This window comes from Lampetra planeri, chromosome 63, assembly GCF_965212315.1.
Source record: "Lampetra planeri chromosome 63, kcLamPlan1.2.h2, whole genome shotgun sequence".
Classification (NCBI taxonomy): domain Eukaryota; kingdom Metazoa; phylum Chordata; class Hyperoartia; order Petromyzontiformes; family Petromyzontidae; genus Lampetra; species Lampetra planeri.
In genome coordinates, this window is record NC_136169.1 from 1,873,967 (window position 1) to 1,894,156 (window position 20,190).

At 50.6% G+C, this 20,190-nt stretch overlaps 1 protein-coding gene across 2 annotated transcripts in view; it reads right to left on the reverse strand.

Annotated features, from left to right (window-relative positions):
• The window catches only part of SHCBP1 (SHC binding and spindle associated 1), a 35,310-nt gene that overhangs the window by 12,632 nt on the left and 2,488 nt on the right, over positions 1-20,190 (reverse strand). For both annotated transcript variants that reach the window (XM_078619556.1, XM_078619554.1), the window contains exons 3-12: positions 16,144-16,259; positions 14,015-14,295; positions 11,238-11,330; positions 10,624-10,863; positions 9,833-10,022; positions 8,971-9,091; positions 8,232-8,363; positions 7,326-7,444; positions 6,563-6,649; positions 2,761-2,926 (exon numbers count right to left, since the gene is read on the reverse strand). In XM_078619556.1, coding sequence (XP_078475682.1) covers positions 2,761-2,926; positions 6,563-6,649; positions 7,326-7,444; positions 8,232-8,363; positions 8,971-9,091; positions 9,833-10,022; positions 10,624-10,863; positions 11,238-11,330; positions 14,015-14,295; positions 16,144-16,259 — 1,545 coding nt within the window. The remainder of the gene's footprint in view (positions 1-2,760; positions 2,927-6,562; positions 6,650-7,325; positions 7,445-8,231; positions 8,364-8,970; positions 9,092-9,832; positions 10,023-10,623; positions 10,864-11,237; positions 11,331-14,014; positions 14,296-16,143; positions 16,260-20,190) is intronic.

The window sequence follows — 20,190 nt, forward strand, 5'->3', positions numbered from 1 at the left end:
TCTTTACAATACATTTGTTTTTTTTTTGCACTGCACGCAAGAAGATGATTATCACGCGCTGCGTCTTTTCCGCTGCGGTGCGGGACCGTTCGGATCGAAGAGCCGGAGAAGGGGTCGCGAGTTCGAATCACGCTCGGCCATCGACGCGGACGATGACCGTCATTATAATCATCATCATCATCTCTCCGTGGTCGACAAAACGAGCGCCAGCTGGTGACAGGTCAACACGCTGCTGCTGTACGGCGCCATTTGTCAATCCGCTGCCAAACGCATTTTTTCGTGTGCCATGAAGTAGGGCCGTTGCCCGAAACGTCGCCTATTTATATATAATTCCCCCCCCCATTTAAGCGCACACCCGCGCCAAGTGTTGATGACGAACGCGTTGAGTTTCCACTCCTGGAACGAGGAGGTCTTAACGACCACACTTCGTCACGCCAGCTCAGTGCGAGTTGGCGAAAGCTGCGAGCGTACACAAGGGAGCGCGCACGGGCAGGCTTTACGGGAAGTGGATTGGTTCCGCTGCCATCTGCTACCCGCCGCGTGGCCCCGCGAATGCCGGCATATGGCAACGGTGGTCACCTGTCCGAGCAATATCCAGGCTGGGCCGCGCTTAGCTCCCCACATCTGACGGGATCGCACACATTCCGCGTGACCAGTTGGCCTGTGGGCAAGTCTGCGGCCCTGCAGATCTGCTGCTGCTGCTGGAGCAGCCTGCGCTGCACGTATTTGAGTGTTGACGCTTCCACTACTACCCTGTTATGTACTGTACACTTGTGTTTCGATTTAAAGCTTTCGTGACTGCAGGGATTCATCTTCTTGGTTCTTTCGGTAGAGTCGCGTAAAAGGGAAATAATAAAATAATACAAATAAAGCATAATAAAATAATAAAAATAAAACATAATAAAATAATAAAAATAAAACATAATAAAAGAATAAAAATAAAACGTGATAAAATAATAAAAATAAAACATGATAAAATAAAAAATTCTCACGACGTTTCGGCCACAACACAAGCAGCCGTCCTCAGGTGAAGACACAGGGCTGTCGGAAAGACAGCGTCCTAATGAACACCGCCAAGCTTGGCAGCGTATATTTAAGCTGGGTCGGGGGAGGAAAGCGCCTTGACAAAGGAGTTTACATATCTGCATTATCCATTAATATGCTTAATTCCAGTGTTGATATGTAAACGGCTGCTTGTGTTGTGGCCGAAACGTCGCGATAATTTTTTACTTTTATTATGTTTAATTTTTATTATTTTATTATTTCCCTTCTACGTGACTTCACCGAAAAAAACCAAGAAGATGTACTTGTGTTTGTCAATCTCGATGACGATTTTAAAGAGCAAAATTCCCAGTGGATTCCATATATCGGAGGGAAGAGCGTTCCAGACGGCCCCGTCATCAACATCACCCACCATCACCACCATCCCCCACTTCCTCATCATGCGGGTACCTCCTCACCACCATCAACACCATCATCATTACCACCACCATCACGTACATATGCATGTTCAACTTCTTTCTCACCGTACGTAGCCAACCGTGCTAATCGGTAGTGACGGGGGGGGAGGGGAAGGACAACAAACCAAACACAAAAAGCAGTTCTAAAGAAATCAGTTTGTCAATCTAGATGACGATCTAAAATTGCATAGCTCCAGTGGCTTCCTGATATCGGAAGGAACAGCGTTCCAGACGGCCGCAAAAGCAGCGCATCTGAAAGCGTCGCGCGACGATGCGGCGGCCACCGTCTTTGCTCGACGGTCAGCAGCCAAAAGCCGCTGCTGCTGCTGCTACGAGGATGACCGGAGTTTGCATCATGATGGTTTATACCCCTCGACCTCAAATCAACGGGGAAGGTCAACATCTGTGGGCTCCGCCCTTTCCTATTTAGGCCCCACCTTAACCCACCTCCCTTCCTGATTGCGCCTCTGAACTTTACCTTTTTATGCCCCGCCCCTTCTTCGTTAGGCCCCGCCCCTTCTCCTTTAGGCCACACCTGTTTTGTTTAGGCCCCGCCCCTTCTTCTTTAGGCCACGTCTGTTTTGTTTAGGCCCCGCCCCTTCTTCTTTAGGCTCCGCCCCTTCTTCTTTAGGCCACGCCTGTTTTCCTTTAGGCTCCGCCGCCCCTTCGTCTTCTTTAGCACCCGCCTATCTTTGTTTAGGGTCAGCCACTTCCTCCGGACATGGAGTCGGCCTGGCTTTGGTGGTGATGGTGGTGGTGGGAGGTTACGCAAGAGGGGTGGAGAGGGGGGGGGTGCACGTGCCCCAGTGGCAGAGGTCGCAAACGGGTTTTGATTCCTTACCCGTACCCGTACCCGGCCGCACCAGGGTCGCAAACGGCTACCCGTACCCAGCCGGGTACGGGTAGCCGTACGCTACCCGTACCCTACCCGAAATGAGTGACAAACAGTTACTCACCGGTGACTCACGGCCTACCCGTACCCGTACCCGGTCGCACCAGGGTCGCAAACGGGTATCCGTATCGGGTACCCGGTTGTGACCTCTGCCCAGTGGGGGGGGGGGGAGGGGTAGCAGGTGACCTGGTTACACGCATCGTTATCAACAATTTCATTCATACGACCGCTGCTACTGCTGATATTGACGACGACGATAACGATGTTGGGGAAATATCGAATCCCGTCCAGGATTTGAACTCTTAACCCCTTCGCCCGTGGCCAAATCGCTCCGACTACATGACGGCATAGCCGGGGGCAGATGGGATTAACAAAAAAAAATGTTTTATAAAGAAACGCGGAACCTACCGGATGCGTTGTTGTTGAGCGTGATTTGTCCGTGCTTCTCAGCGTGGCACCCGGGGGGCTTCGAGGCTTCTGGTTTCACGAGGCTGACGGCGTGGCCGTCGTTTTTGCTGATGAGGTTGTTCCTCATGGACAGCTTGGGCATGTCATAGAGAGACTCCATGAAGTCCTGTGGCAGAGAAGGGGTGGGCGGGGGGGGAGGTGAAAACCTGGGGGATCACGGTCTCTTCGAGCCGAGGCTAAAAGGCGCTATTCCTGAAACCCAATCGTCAAGATTCCGATCCTGGTGGAATATAGATGTAGCACGTACAACTTTTTTAAAAATCCTTTATATTAAGTTCACTTGCTTGCTTGCTTGCGCGCTTACGACCGTGCAAATCTTTCGGTCGTTTTTTAACCCACTTCCCGTGATCCAATCGAGCTGACATTTTGCACACAGACTCGTTGTGCGTGACAATTTATTTTCGTGAAAATTTTTTTTCCAAAAGTTTACACTTTTTAGGAAAAAATAAATTATATTTAATTACCAATTGCTTAATGGTGGCATGCAATCATCTGACCCATAGGTGGCAGCCATCTCAAGCCAGAGGACGAGAGGACTCTAGCCGCCACGCATATAAAGGATTTATAGTGAAAAACGTTGTTTTTACGGGTTAATCATTTTTAAAAACCCAATAGCTAAGACTAAAGGCAAACAGCCCCACCTGGTGGAAGAGGTAGGCTTTATTCTTTGGTTCTTTCGGTAAAGTCACGTCGGAGAAAATAAAAATAACTAGATTTTAGTTCATATGGTTTTTTTTCACCTCCGTGACTTTACCGAAAGAACCAAAGAGTATGGATCCTTGCAGTCACGAAAACTTCAAATCCAGAATTAGGTAGGCTTTGTCTCGAAATTAATACCTTGAGATTTGGCTAATGCTTAAACCGGTAACGCAAACACACGAGCCCCATACGCTACCATTAACACTCGCACACACACCAGCACTTAGCATTAACAGGAACACTAACAAATCTTGATTTAAAGCTTTCGTGACTGCAGGGATTCACATTCTTGGTTCTTTCAGGTAAAGTCACGTAGAAGGGAAATAATAAAAATATTAAACAATAAAAATTCTCACGACGTTTCGACTGCAACACAAGCAATCATCATTTGGTGTGAAATCCACAGCAAGAAAATTTCAAATAAAAATAAAAGAATAAACATATAAAACAATACAAATTATCACGACGTTTCAACTGCAACACAATTTTCTTTCTGTGGATTTCACACCTGATGATGATTGCTTGTGTAGCAGTCGAAACGTCGTGAGAATTTGTATTGTTTTATATTAATATTATTTTATTATTTCCCTTCTACGTGACTTTACCGAAAGAACCAAGAATACAGTAACACCAACAGTTACCTTATACTCAAACTAAACACCAGTCCAGACGCAAGCCCTTCAACTAGCACAGGGGTGGGCAAACCTGCAGTTCCAGAGGACCGCACGCGGCTCTTCGACACTAGCGCTATGATCACCATGAACACGGAGCCATAACACTAGCGCTATGATTACCATGAACACGGAGCCATAACACTAGCGCTATGATCACCATGAACACGGAGCCATAACACTAGCGCTATGATCACCATGAACACGGAGCCATAACACTAGCGCTATGATCACCATGAACACGGAGCCATAACACTAGCGCTATGATCACCATGAACACGGAGCCATAACACTAGCGCTATGATCACCATGAACACGGAGCCATAACACTAGCGCTATGATCACCATGAACACGGAGCCATAACACTAGCGCTATGATCACCATGAACACGGAACCATAACACTAGCGCTATGATCACCATGAACACGGAGCCATAACACTAGCGCTATGATCACCATGAACACGTAGCCATAACACTAGCGCTATGATCACCATGAACACGGAGCCATAACACTAGCGCTATGATCATCATGAACACGGAGCCATAACACTAGCGCTATGATCACCATGAACACGTAGCCATAACACTAGCGCTATGATCACCATGAACACGGAGCCATAACACTAGCGCTATGATCACCATGAACACGTAGCCATAACACTAGCGCTATGATCACCATGAACACGGAGCCATAACACTAGCGCTATGATCACCATGAACACGTAGCCATAACACTAGCGCTATGATCACCATGAACACAGAGCCATAACACTAGCGCTATGATCACCATGAACACGGAGCCATAACACTAGCGCTATGATCATCATGAACACGGAGCCATAACACTAGCGCTATGATCACCATGAACACGGAGCCATAACACTAGCGCTATGATCACCATGAACACAGAGCCATAACACTAGCGCTATGATCATCATGAACACGGAGCCATAACACTAGCGCTATGATCACCATGAACACAGAGCCATAACACTAGCGCTATGATCACCATGAACACGGAGCCATAACACTAGCGCTATGATCATCATGAACACGGAGCCATAACACTAGCGCTATGATCACCATGAACACGGAGCCATAACACTAGCGCTATGATCACCATGAACACGGAGCCATAACACTAGCGCTTTGATCACCATGAACACGGAGCCATAACACTAGCGCTATGATCACCATGAACACGGAGCCATAACACTAGCGCTATGATCACCATGAACACGGAGCCATAACACTAGCGCTATGATCACCATGAACACGGAGCCATAACACTAGCGCTATGATCACCATGAACACAGAGCCATAACACTAGCGCTATGATCACCATGAACACGGAGCCATAACACCAGCGCTATGATCATCATGAACACGGAGCCATAACACTAGCGCTATGATCACCATGAACACGGAGCCATAACACTAGCGCTATGATCACCATGAACACGGAGCCATAACACTAGCGCTATGATCACCATGAACACGGAGCCATAACACTAGCGCTATGATCACCATGAACACGGAGCCATAACACTAGCGCTATGATCACCATGAACACGGAGCCATAACACTAGCGCTATGATCACCATGAACACGGAGCCATAACACTAGCGCTATGATCACCATGAACACGGAGCCATAACACTAGCGCTATGATCACCATGAACACGGAGCCATAACACTAGCGCTATGATTACCATGAACACGGAGCCATAACACTAGCGCTATGATCACCATGAACACGGAGCCATAACACTAGCGCTATGATCACCATGAACACGGAGCCATAACACTAGCGCTATGATCACCATGAACACGGAGCCATAACACTAGCACTATGATCACCATGAACACGGAGCCATAACACTAGCGCTATGATCACCATGAACACGGAGCCATAACACTAGCGCTATGATCACCATGAACACGGAGCCATAACACTAGCGCTATGATCACCATGAACACGGAGCCATAACACTAGCACTATGATCACCATGAACACGGAGCCATAACACTAGCGCTATGATCACCATGAACACGGAGCCATAACACTAGCGCTATGATCACCATGAACACGGAGCCATAACACTAGCGAACATGCGAACCTACTTCTAACAGTAGCCCCGAACAACACACGAGCTTTTTTTCGATTTACAGCTTTCGTGACTGCAGGGATTCATCTTCTTGGTTCTTTCGGTAAAGTCACGTAGAAGGGAAGTAATAAAATCATAAAAATAAAATAATTTTTTTATTATGTTTTATTTTTATCATTTTATTACTTCCCTTCTACGTGACTTTACCGAAAGAACCAAGAAGACTAGGCTCACACACAATCGCCCTGATCCGGAGTCTCACCATGATGAGAACGCCCTCACGGCAGTGGTGAATCCCATTGCCAAGCAGGGTACAGGTGCTGCCTGGGTACACCTCCACTCCCGCTCCCTGCACACACACACGCATACGCGCAAAGATAAAGATCACCCGTGTAGTCTCAACGTACTGTTGGGGCAAGCGCTGTTAGCGGGTAGCACCTATGAAGGCCGAAAATCAGTAGGACAAGGTCTCTTTCGCGAATCCATCTCATCACATAAATTTTTTGTTTACCCTGGGAGTCCAGGTTACCATGGGAGTTCAATTTACCATGGGAATTCAGTTTACCCTGGCAGGCCAGTTTACCGTGGAAGTCCAGTTTACCATGGCAGTCCAGTTTATCGTGGGAATCCAGTTAACCATGGAAGTCCAGTTTACCGTGGGAGACCAGTTTACCGTGGGAGACCAGTTTACCATGGGAGTCCAGTTCACCATGGGAGTCCAGTTTACCGTGGGATTTCAGTTTACCATGGGAGTCCAGTTTACCATGGCAGTCCAGTTTACCGTGGGAGACCAGTTTACCATGGCAGTCCAGTTTACCATAGCAGTCCAGTTTACCATAGCAGTCCAGTTTACCCTGGGAGTCCAGTTTACCCTGGGAGTCCAATTCACCATGTCCATGGGAGCTTCTTAAGCCCATCGGATTTCTCCAGGATAAATAATTCCGATTCTGATCGGCAGCATTGGCCGGCCCCAACGACCCCTTGACCTTGAACTGGAACAAGAAGGTTGTGGCATGAACGCTCACCTTTGCCCCGTAGAGGTCACAGTTCTTTAAGGTCAGGTGGGCTTTGGGCCTCACCGTGACCCCGGAGGTCTCGCACTGCAGCACGCATTCGTGCAGCTCCGTCTCGCCACGGAGCACACCTAGGGGCGGGACGGTCACATGGGGGCACGCGCACTTCACCGCCGTTGCTGCTAATGACAGCGACTGCCCGTGGTGATAACTATGCTACTGCTGCGAATCAATGAATGTTGAAATCCGTTCGCACCGTATGTAGCCAGCCGTGCTAATCGGAGCTGCTAAAACAGGTCCCTGCGGGGTGGGCTGGTAGGAACGAACAAATACGATACGAAGGGAGAGTTTGAGGCCTAGTTCTAGGCTTTAGGCCTAGCTGTAGGCTTTAGGCTGCTGTGAGTTAATTTTGAATTTAAATGTTTTAATTAAAAACCATCTCAGGGAATTATAAGGGGATGTTACACTTGTTTAGCCAGGAAAGCCTCACTGAGTCTAAAGGTTTTTGTAGGGTCCTGCCAAGTGTTTGCAGTAGGGGGCGATGTTGCTATACCTAATCGGACATCGGACGGACGGACGATATAATCTATTGTAGGCTGGTTCACTTCGTTCCTACCAGTATAATGATTATTTAGCAGCTGCCCCTGCTATGCTACAACTGTTGCTGCTGATAACATTAGTTCTGCTACTGCTCTTGCTGTCGATATATCTACTGTTGCGACTGATGATGATTCTGCTGCAGCTGATGATGATGTTGCTGCTGCAGCTGATATTACTGCTACTGCTAATGCCGTTGATGCTGCTGGTGTTCCTGCTGATGACGATGATATGACTTGCCGCTGATGTTGCTGCTGCTGCCGATTCAGCTGCTGCTACGCTGATGATGCCGATGATGAATGGAGGGTGTCGCTCACTCACGCAGGATGCCCTCGGTGGCGTCGTGCTGGATGAACTTGATGTTGGAGATCGTCACGTGCCGCGCGCTGCACTCCACGAACACGTCGCCCCGCCCGCGCATCTCGATCACCACGTCGTCGGCAACGCCGAACCCTGAGACAGGAGAGACGCAGTGGCAAGGGGTCCCCCAACCGGCTTCCAGCCAGCGATGACCGACGCTCCACCTCCCATCCCATCACTACATTGAGGAAGCCCCGTGACCTCCCATTTCACCTCTACACTGAGGAAGCCCCGTGACCTCCCATCCCACCTCTACACTGAGGCTCCGGAGCCGCAGGTTGCCGACCCCCCGCGCTTCCACCGCCCCCGTAGCCGGCTCAGCGGCACTCTACAACTTCCGGCACGCCCACATGGGGGGCGGCCGTGCGGGGGGGGGGGGTGCCGGCTCAGGCCACCCACCAAAGGTCGCAAACGGGTTTTGATTCCTTACCCGTACCCGTACCCGGCCGCACCAGGGTCGCAAACGGGTACCCGTACCTGTACCCGGCTGGGTACGGATACCCGTTCCCTACCTGTACCCGTACCCTACCCGAAATGAGTGACAAACGGTTACTCACCAGTGACTCACGGCCTACCCGTACCCGGCCGCACCAGGGTCGCAAACGGCTACGCGTACCCGGCCGGGTACGGGTAGCCGGGTATCGGGTAGGTCGGGTAGGGTACGGGTATCGGGTACCCGGTTGCGACCTCTGCCACCCACCCTCGATGCTGACCGACTCCGCGATGCTGCAGAAGCCCTCCTCGGAGTAGACTCCGGGGCACAGGACGATGCGGTCTCCCTCGTAGCACGCGTCCAGCGCTCCCTGCAGGCTGCTGTGGAACTGCAAGAGTGCCCGGGGGGGGGGGGGGGGGGGGGGGGGTGGCAGCAGTGGGGTGGGGCAGGGGAAGAGAGAATTCGAGTAGAACACCTCTTAAAGACCACCCCTTTAAACGACTAATCGCTTAACGACAGGCCTCCATGGATCCCAATGTGTATAGTGTAGTGTAGAGTAGAACCCCTCTTAAAGACCACCCCTTTAAACGACTAATCGCTAAACGACGGAACGAATTAAGCCTTTAACGTGCATTTCCTATATTCGCTTCATGACCGGTTTCGTGGAACCAATTACTGTCGTTAAGAGCGGTTCTCCTGCACAGTCGATCATCGATTATCCGGCAACTTCGGAAGGGGAGCACTGGATTTTCCAAAAAGCCGGATAATCACTCGCCGTCATTATTTTAAACAGCTTATTTTTGCACATACTCGCATGACGTTACATTTTTAGGTGTTGTGTGTATGTTTTGGTGTGGGGGGGGGGGTTTGGCGTTTAAAATTTGTTTACCGTGTGAAATTGGCATAAATAAACGTACAGATAGACGTAAAAAGTTACTGTAGTGCTTGTGCCGTGCTTACCACTCCAAGCTCGGAGACTCGGCGTAGGCCGATGTACGTAGCACTACTACGCTCTAATTTCCACGGTCAAAATACACACTGCGGCATTAACTAGGGAGGCCTGCCGGATCTGAACCGCGGGGGGCCACGTCACCACCGCCCCCCCCCCCGCCCCCAGTCCAACCCTCACGTGTATCATCTGCTCGTCGACTCCGCCGGTGCCGGCGCCGAGCGATTCGGCGAGCGAGCGTGTGAGCGCGCCGAGCGTGGCGAGCGACGCGGTGACCGCCACCACGTGCACCGTCACGGCGCCGTCGGGCCGGGGTCCGCGCGCCACTCGTGCCTCTCCCCCCGCGCTCGCCTGATATCCCAGCACGAAGCTGAGCAGGGGGCGGGCGGCGACAGCAGCAGCAGGACAAGATACAAAAAAAATTTCGATGTAAAGCTTCTTTCGTGACTGCAGGGATTCATCTTCTTGGTTCTTTCGGTAAAGTCACGTAGAATGGAAATAATAAAGTAATAAAAATAAAACTGACTTATTTTATTACGTTTCCTTTTTATTATTTTATTATTTCCATTCTACGTGACTTTACCGAAAGAACCAAGAAGATAAAAAAAATTGTTTAGTTTTACAGTAAAACCTTGGATTGCGAGCATAATTCGTTCCGGAAACGTGTTTGTAATCCAAAGCGCTCGTATATCAGTTGTGATCACGTGACGCTAGGCAGACAAAGCACATCACAGATGTCACCGCTCACTTGCCGTGCAAAATATATCCATTATTGCGCCCTCCCCCCAAATTACTAAAGTCTATTTTTATACTTCTTGCATTGTGTAGTCTGGAAGCTACCCACATGCCAAATTTCCAGTTTGTTGCATGTCGGAAAGTACGCTAAACATTTTGAACAGACTACACACACAAATTTCCCTTCTATATTTTTAGATATCCCAATAGCAGTCAGAAGTTGCAGCTCTTCTCACCGAAGCACGGGATTCTCCATGATCTGGAGCTTGCGCTTGGCGGTCTCCAGATTCTCGTAGAGCTCCACTCCGCGGGCCACCTTGGCTCCGTCCTGCTCCATCTCCTCGGCGTCGGTCCCCTCCGTGATGGAGCCGCGCAGGAGGCAGAACTCGGCGTAGGTGGCGTCGAAGTGTGAGCGCAGGCGGGAGTACTCGCTCACCAGCCCCGCCGGGAGGCGCCCCTCCAGCACGTCATAGTACCTGCAGCCACCACGTCATCATCATCATCAGTATGTCATAGTACCTGCAGCCACAACGTCATCATCATCATCAGCACGTCATAGTACCTGCAGCCACCACGTCGTGGTCATCATCATCAGCACGTCATAGTACCTGCAGTCCCCACGTCGTTGTCATCATCATCATCATGTCATAGTACCTGCAGCCACCACGTCATCATCATCATCATCAGCACGTCGTAATACCTGCAGCCACCACGTCGTTGTCATCATCATCAGCATGTCATAGTACCTACAGCCACATCATCATCATCATCAGCACGTCTAAGTACCCACAGCCACGTCATCACCATCAGCACGTCACGTGAGTTAAACGCAAAAAATATTCGTCCTTACAGTTTGAGTCTTGGATCGACGCATCTCACAAAGTAATCGTAATCGTCGTCATCTTCCTCGTCCCACGCCCTCCAGATGTGCCCCAGGAAGAAACTAAAAGACAAAACGCACGCGCCGGTCAATCACCAACGCGTGCCAATTACAGTGATCACAACAAGCGATCAAACGGAACGCGAGACGTGTCACGTGTCACGTGATTACGCGCCGAAAGGCAAAGTGTCTCCCGGTTCGTCTTCTTGGTTCTTTCGGTAAAGTCACGTAGAAGGGAAATAATAAAATAAAATAATATAATAATATAACTATATAATGAAATAATAGATTATAAAAATAAAACTTAATAACATAATATTATAATATACTAATATAATGAAATAATATTTAATGTATTTTTATTATTCTATTATTTCCATTCTACGCGAGTATTGGGAAGGTAAATTTCGATTTAAAGCTTTCGTGACTGCAGGGATTCATCTTCTTGGTTCTTTCGGTAAAGTCACGTAGAAGGGAAATAATAAAAATAAAACATTATAAAATAATTCTCACGACGTTTCGGCCACAACGCAAGCAGCCGTCCTCAGCAATGGGGAGAGGCTCATCTGTTGGGAGCTCTGAGCGGTGAAAACAAACTTAGAAATAAAGTCTCGACTATCAGCGAGGCATTCCCTACGCAAATAAGCGGTGTAATAAAAATAGTGATTCGGAACAAAGACAAAGATCCGCCGTGTAGCCTTAACAGACTGTCGGGGCAAGTGCTGTTAGCGAGCAGCACCTGTGAAGGCCGGCACGGCACACGAGGGGGTGGGTGGCCAACGCCACGCCCAGCCGCCTTTATCTGCCCTGTGGTGATGTTTACACACTGCACCAGGTACTTCTTTGAGGCCGAGTCTACCTAGGGGAGGCCTAGGACCGGTCCAGATAATCGTCACTGTTGTTGGCCATGAGCGGGAATCGAACTCGGGTCGCCGGGTTTGTAGCGCAGCGCGCTGACCGCTGCACCACCGCTCCCCACATAATCATGAACAGAGACACACACACACCGTCATGTGACTCTCTGGACTCGGACGGCAACTCCCAATCAGATCGCAGACGGAGGTCACGTGACTGCCGGGCGTCACGCTCCCTTCATTGAAAAATGGTGGCTCAAGTAAGTGAGCGAGTGTGATGTCGATGGCACGGGCATGAAGCTTATTTCGTAGCTCATACCGAATCAGAATCTTTATTTAGACTTGAGGATGAATCCGATGAGCTATAAAGCTCTTTATCAAAGATGTCAGGTATGGGCGGGTCAGCAAGTTACAACTGCAAACAATACAAAAACACCGAGTGACTGACCGATGGGCAAATATAATTACGGGGTTAATGCAACAGTCCCACACTGCCCACCAGGGATTATTTGTCTGTCTGTCGTGCATAGCCCCGCCCTCGATTTGTATTTCTTGGAGCGCTTCGGACGGGCCCAGCACCACGTGACGCGCCGCCCCACGCAGCTTGCGCCGCGTGACACGGATCGCACGAATGCGCCATCCAACCAAGTTCCTACCTGCCCACTCCGAAGGAACGTGTTTCAGAATCAGACGTATCAATTTCGATTTAAAGCTTTCGTGACTGCAGGGATTCATCTTCTTGGTTCTTTCGGTAAAGTCAAGTAGAATGGAAATAATAAAATAATAAAAATAAAACAATAAAATAAGTGAAAATTATTTTTCTTCTTGGTGCTTTCGGTAAAGTCACGTAGAAGCGAAGTAATAAAATAATAAAAATAAAACAATAAAATAATTCCTCAGGTGAAGGACGGCTGCTTGCGTTGTGGCCGAAACGTCGTGAGAATTATTTTATTGTTTTATTTTTATTATTTCATTATTTCCCTTCTACGTGACTTTACCGAAAGAACCAAGAAGATGAATCAGAAGTTTATTTCCCGAGTAAAAAGCCCATTGGGCCGCAAAGAAGAAGAATAATAATTGCACGTTTTATTTTGGGGGACGTGAGGCCAGGTTACGGCCGAATGTTGCCCCTCGTTTGAATGGTGGGGAACCCTCCGGCTTCCCCGGCTGTTTCCACACGACGATGGCAAGGCCGCCACTTCGTTGAGCCACCATTTGTGGCCAGGTCGCTTCTGAAAAATAAGCCAACGGCTCAGTGGTAGGATAATAAAAAACACTTTTGTTTTATTTGTATATATATTTTGTAAGTACAGTAGAACCTGGGAGATCGGACGCACCAGAACTCGAACAAATCGGTGTTCGAACGATATTTGCGAACATTTTTTTCCCCGGACACCGAACGAAAATTCGGAGGTCGAACGGCAGAGGTCGCAACCGGGTACCCGATACCCGTACCCTACCCGATACCCGGCTACCCGTACCCGGCCGGGTACGGGTACCCGTTTGCGACCCTGGTGCGGCCGGGTATGGGTACGGGTAGGCCGTGAGTCACTGGTGAGTCACCGTTTGTCACTCATTTCGGGTAGGGTACGGGTATGGAACGGGTACCCGTACCCGGCCGGGTACGGGTACGGGTACCCATTTGCGACCCTCGTGCGGCCGGGTACAGGTAAGGAATCAAAACCCGTTTGCAACCTCTGCCACACGCCCTCCCGCATGGCATTGTGGGAGCCTCGGTATCGATAAAGTTAGTCGATTTCTTCTTCCGGTTCCGTTTCGAAGACGTACGCGTACGCACACGTCATCGGAGCGGAATCGGAAGAAAAACCGCCGAGGTACGCGTACGTCATCGCAACGGGAAAGGGTTCGAGGCCCATTACGTGGGGCGCTCACCGGACGTGCTCGATGGCGAGCGCCGTGCGGTCCAGCCGGCCCGAATCGTCGTACACCACCCAGAGCTCGCGCAGGTCCACGCGCCCGCCAGACCGCTCCAGGATCTGCTCTGCCTCGCCGCGACACGGCGGGGGAGCGGGGGCCGACGCGGCGGCCGTGGCCTCCGGGGAACCGCACGCCGACGACGCCGCCGCCGCCGCCGCCGCGGCAGAGTACTCGAACAGCAACGGCTCGGCCAGAGTCACCAGCGCCTTGAGGTCGTCAAAGTAGACTGCCTGTACCTGTGAGAGAGGGCGTGGGAGGGGGATGCGTCTCTGCGATTCACCAAACTCCCAGGCCAATAGAACGCCTAAGCTCCAGCGGGGTCAAAACAAACGCAACCTCCGATGAGCGCGGTTGGCTACGTACGGCGCGAAAGAAGTTCAACGTGCACACGTACAACCTGTCAGGTGCTGTCCGTGGTATTAGGCGAGGACGTATGGCTTCCACAGCTAAGATAAAAAGCTTGAATTACCTCCCCCATCACATCAAGGATGCGTTATTAAATTGCTATCGTGTGCCACCAAGCTATTTTTCAAGGTCTCCAGCTTTATACCTATTTTAAACTACGTCCACGATAAACAACTTTTCTCTTTTACCAGGCAAGGCCCCACTGAGCTATAGGTCTCTTTTTCAGAAGCGACCTGGCAACAAATGATAGCCTCAACGAAGTGGCTTATCATCATCACCACGTGGGAATGTATAGCAGCCAAATACTCTAAACGCACGATTCTAATTGTGGAGGGAAAAACTGGAGGACCCCGAGAAAAGTCCAAACGACAGAGGTCGCAAGCGGGTTTTGATTCCTTACCCGTACCCGGCCGCACCAGGGTCGCAAACGGGTACCCGTACCCTACCCGATACCCGGCTACCCGTACCCGGCCGGGTATCAGGTAGGGTACGGGTACCCGATTGCGACCTCTGGGATGAAGCCATGTTGCAGGCGCGGGTGGGTTGATTCTAGGAACTTGAATTGTGAGAAGAGACAAGACGTTGGGAAATGAGTGACAAACGGTGACTCACCAGTGACTCACGGCCTACCCGTACCCGTACCCGGCCCCACCAGGGTCGCAAACGGGCACCCGTACCCGTACCCGGCTGGGTACGGGTAGCCGGGTATCGGGTACCCGGTTGTGACCTCTGCCAAGCGACCAAGGGGAGAACACGCAAACTCCAAAAGTACAGGTGTCAGGGTCGGGATCGAACACACGACCTCTTATATACCAGGCGAGGTAGTTAACGATAGGCCTACCCCATCCCTAATCAACATGTCAATTTACAGTCTCTAGAATCTACAGACTGTAAATGGAGTTCTCTAGTTGAATGCATTTCCGGTGACGATTGATCTAGACTCGAGATCAACCGTTGTTCAGCATACATCAAGGATTGCTTTCGTTGGCTAGAGAACTCCATTTGCAGTCTCGAGACCAGTGGGCTCTTAATCTTCGCTGCAGCCTTTGCACCCCTCTGCTTCTCAAGCGTTAAATAAAATCACAATATTAATAAACACACAGAGGGTTTGATGGAGCGATGCAAGTTGTACGTACGTGCCCGTGCTTAATTTGTGTTTCGATGATTTACGTTCTAACGAAGCCTGGCCGTGTCTCGCGACCCCCAGGAAGGGCATCTCGTACCCCCAGGGGGTGCACCCCAGGTTAAGAAGAACCACTGCTCTAGACCAGAGGTCGCAACCGGGTACCCGATACCCGTACCCTACCCGATACCCGGCTACCCATACCCGGCCGGGTACGGGTAGCCGTTTGCGACCCTGGTGCGGCCGGGTACGGACGGGTAAGGAATCAAAACCCGTTTGCGAGCTCTGCTCTAGACCAATCATTGTTCAGCATACATCAAGGCTTGATTTGATTGGTAAGAGAACTCCATTCCCTTGCCCACCCAAGCCGTCACAGTTTCTCACGGTGAATGCATTTCCGGTGACGATCGCCGGCAATGATTGCCCCGAAATGTCAAGAGCGGCCCATGGCCTCTTGGCCGTTCCAGACACGTCCTTGTTGAGCAACCGCTCGCTCCGATGCGGACAAAGCGGTTGCGGGCAATTAAGTTGCTTCGTTCGGCCCCCCCCTCCTCACCTCCACGAGGACGTCGAAAGCTCCGGTCCTCCACACGGCGCTCCACCCGCACGACTCCACCGTCTCCTCCAGGTACTCGCCCATGAAGCCCCGCACCTCGGACGGGCGGCAGTCGCCTGCCGCAAACATGTCGTCCGTCAGGCCGAAACGATTAATAAGCCGAACCGTCTTTTCTTTTTATTTTATCAGGCAAGGCCCACTGAGCCAAACAGCTCTTATTCAGAAGTGACTTGCTGCTGCTGCTATGAGTGATCCCAACTGAGGAATCTGCAGGTAGTTTTTCAGCAGTGGGAGGTTTGGTTTAACACGTAGGCTTTATTCATAATCAACGTTCTTGGGTTTAGATCGCGTTATTTATAAATGTGTCGTAACCCTCCACCACCCGACACGGCCAATCAGTAAAAAAGTGTCACGTTGACAAAAAACAAATAGTTCACTACTTTAGCCCACCGGTGTGTTGAAGCGTGAAACCACAAGATTTACAATTTTTGAGTAGTACGACGTTTCGCTGGTAATTGCATCCAGCATCATCGGGCAATTCGCCAGAATGGTGAGGCTCTGCTCTAGCTCCCGGTCTTATATAGAGCAGCAGCAGGGTGATGTCATCATTAAAAAATTGTGTAAATGTTGTGGTTTCACGCTTCAACACACCGGTGGGCTAAAGCAGTGACCTATTTGTCTTTTGTCAACGTGACACTTTTTTACTGATTGGCCGTGTCGCGTGATGGAGGGTTACGACACATTTATAAATAACGCGATCTAAACCCAAAAACGTTGATTATGAGTGGGAGGTTTGGCCAATACCAGTTGCAGTGTGTGTGTGTGTTTTCATCTACGAGTAGAAACAGGAGGATTTACAACTCCATTGCAAGAGTGCGAGCGGAGAAATTAACGGAAATATATTTCCAACTTGAACTTCTTTTGCACCATACGCAGCCAACTGTGCTCATCGGAGGTGCAGTCTTAATAGTCTATGTGCAAGACGTATCCATGTTGGAACTTCTTTCACCCCGTACATAGCCAACCGTACCAATCGGAGGTGATGCACGAGCTTAGTGAACAAACAGCGCGAATGAGATTCACGTTGACACTTGTCCTAGAACCATGCGATGACGCTACCGTGCTGTAAAGTTTATTACACCACTCGCTGTTTTGTCCAGTGGAGTTGTAAATCTCTTGCTGTGCAGTTGGTGCCTCTCACAACCTGTAAGAGGGAAACTCCACATTATATATGTGTACATACACACACATATATGTGGACATACGGCCTTAATGGAAGACGCTTTACAACGGTTATACAATTGTACGGGAGATGACAATGTTTAAAATAAAGAGTGGGGTTATGAAAAGTGGTGGTGTAGTTATGGTGACAGGAGGTAGAGGTGGGAGTGGTTAAGGAGTGGTAAGGGTCGTGATAGGGGTTGGGGTGGTGATAAGGGTTGGGGTGGTGATAGGGGTTGGGGTGGTGATAGGGGTTGGGGTGGTGATAAGGGTTGGGGTGGTGATAGGGGTTGGGGTGGTGATAGGGGTTGGGGTAGTGATAGGGGTTGGGGTAGTGATAGGGGTTGGGGTGGTGATAGGGGTTGGGGTAGTGATAGGGGTTGGGGTAGATAAGCCCCTCCCCCCTTCTTAACTTGTATTTAAGAGCTTGTCTCTTGGAATTTTGCCTCACTTGATGCAGTAAATTTAGCTGTGACGGTCCCACCTGATGACGGAGACTTGTGTTGCCTCCGAAACGTCGTGATTTATTATTTTATTTCTATTATTATTTCTATTATTTCTATTTTTATTATTATTCTTTTTCCCTACGTTACTTTACCGAAAAAACCTAAGAGTAGTGATAGGGGTTGGGGTAGTGATAGGGGTTGGGGTAGTGATAGGGGTTGGGGTAGTGATAGGGGTTGGGGTAGTGATAGGGGTTGGGGTAGTGATAGGGGTTGGGGTAGTGATAGGGGTTTGGGGTAGTGATAGGGGTTGGGGTAGTGATAGGGGTTTGGGGTAGTGATAGGGGTTGGGGTAGTGATAGGGGTTGGGGTAGTGATAGGGGTTGGGGTAGTGATAGGGGTTGGGGTAGTGATAGGGGCTGGGGTAGTGATAGGGGTTGGGTTAGTGATAGGGGTTGGGGTAGTGATAGGGGTTGGAGTAGTGATAGGGGTTGGGGTAGTGATAGGGGTTGGGGTAGTGATAGGGGTTGGGGTAGGGGTCGTGATAGGGGTTGAGGTAGTGATAGGGGTTTGGGGTAGTGATAGGGGTTGGGGTAGTGATAGGGGTTGGGGTAGTGATAGGGGCTGGGGTAGTGATAGGGGTTGGGGTAGTGATAGGGGTTGGGGTAGTGATAGGGGCTGGGGTAGTGATAGGGGCTGGGGTAGTGATAGGGGTTGGGGTAGTGATAGGGGTTGGGGTAGTGATAGGGGTTGGGGTAGTGATAGGGGCTGGGGTAGTGATAGGGGTTGGGGTAGTGATAGGGGCTGGGGTAGTGATAGGGGCTGGGGTAGTGATAGGGGTTGGGGTAGTGATAGGGGTTGGGGTAGTGATAGGGGTTTGGGGTAGTGATAGGGGTTGGGGTAGTGATAGGGGTTGGGGTAGTGATAGGGGCTGGGGTAGTGATAGGGGCTGGGGTAGTGATAGGGGTTGGGGTAGTGATAGGGGCTGGGGTAGTGATAGGGGTTGGGGTAGTGATAGGGGTTGGGGTAGTGATAGGGGCTGGGGTAGTGATAGGGGTTGGGGTAGTGATAGGGGTTTGGGGTAGTGATAGGGGCTGGGGTAGTGATAGGGGTTGGGGTAGTGATAGGGGTTGGGGTAGTGATAGGGGCTGGGGTAGTGATAGGGGTTGGGGTAGTGATAGGGGTTGGGGTAGTGATAGGGGTTGGGGTAGTGATAGGGGTTGGGGTAGTGATAGGGGTTGGGGTAGTGATAGGGGTTGGGGTAGTGATAGGGGTTTGGGGTAGTGATAGGGGTTGGGGTAGTGATAGGGGTTGGGGTAGTGATAGGGGTTGGGGTAGTGATAGGGGCTGGGGTAGTGATAGGGGTTGGGGTAGTGATAGGGGTTGGGGTAGTGATAGGGGTTGGGGTAGTGATAGGGGTTGGGGTAGTGATAGGGGTTTGGGGTAGTGATAGGGGTTGGGGTAGTGATAGGGGTTGGGGTAGTGATAGGGGTTGGGGTAGTGATAGGGGCTGGGGTAGTGATAGGGGTTGGGGTAGTGATAGGGGTTGGGGTAGTGATAGGGGTTGGGGTAGTGATAGGGGTTGGGGTAGTGATAGGGGCTGGGGTAGTGATAGGGGTTGGGGTAGTGATAGGGGTTGGGGTAGTGATAGGGGTTGGGGTAGGGGTCTGGGGTAGTGATAGGGGTTGAGGTAGTGATAGGGGTTTGGGGTAGTGATAGGGGTTGGGGTAGTGATAGGGGTTGGGGTAGTGATAGGGGCTGGGGTAGTGATAGGGGTTGGGGTAGTGATAGGGGTTGGGGTAGTGATAGGGGCTGGGGTAGTGATAGGGGCTGGGGTAGTGATAGGGGTTGGGGTAGTGATAGGGGTTGGGGTAGTGATAGGGGTTGGGGTAGTGATAGGGGCTGGGGTAGTGATAGGGGCTGGGGTAGTGATAGGGGCTGGGGTGGTGATAGGGGTTGGGGTAGTGATAGGGGTTGGGGTAGTGATAGGGGCTGGGGTAGTGATAGGGGTTGGGGTAGTGATAGGGGCTGGGGTAGTGATAGGGGTTGGGGTAGTGATAGGGGTTGGGGTAGTGATAGGGGTTGGGGTAGTGATAGGGGTTGGGGTAGTGATAGGGGCTGGGGTAGTGATAGGGGCTGGGGTAGTGATAGGGGTTGGGGTAGTGATAGGGGTTGGGGTAGTGATAGGGGTTGGGGTAGTAATCGGGGTTGGGGTAGTGATAGCGGTTGGGTTGGTGATAGCTCCAAATTAAGTATTGGTGATAGGGGTTGGAGTAGTGATAGGAGTTGGGGTAGTGATAGGTGTCTGGGCGAGGCCTGATCCTAGCTGGGGGGGGAGGGCGGGGAGCAGGGAGTAGTTTTCAAGGATGGGCAAGGGAGAAGA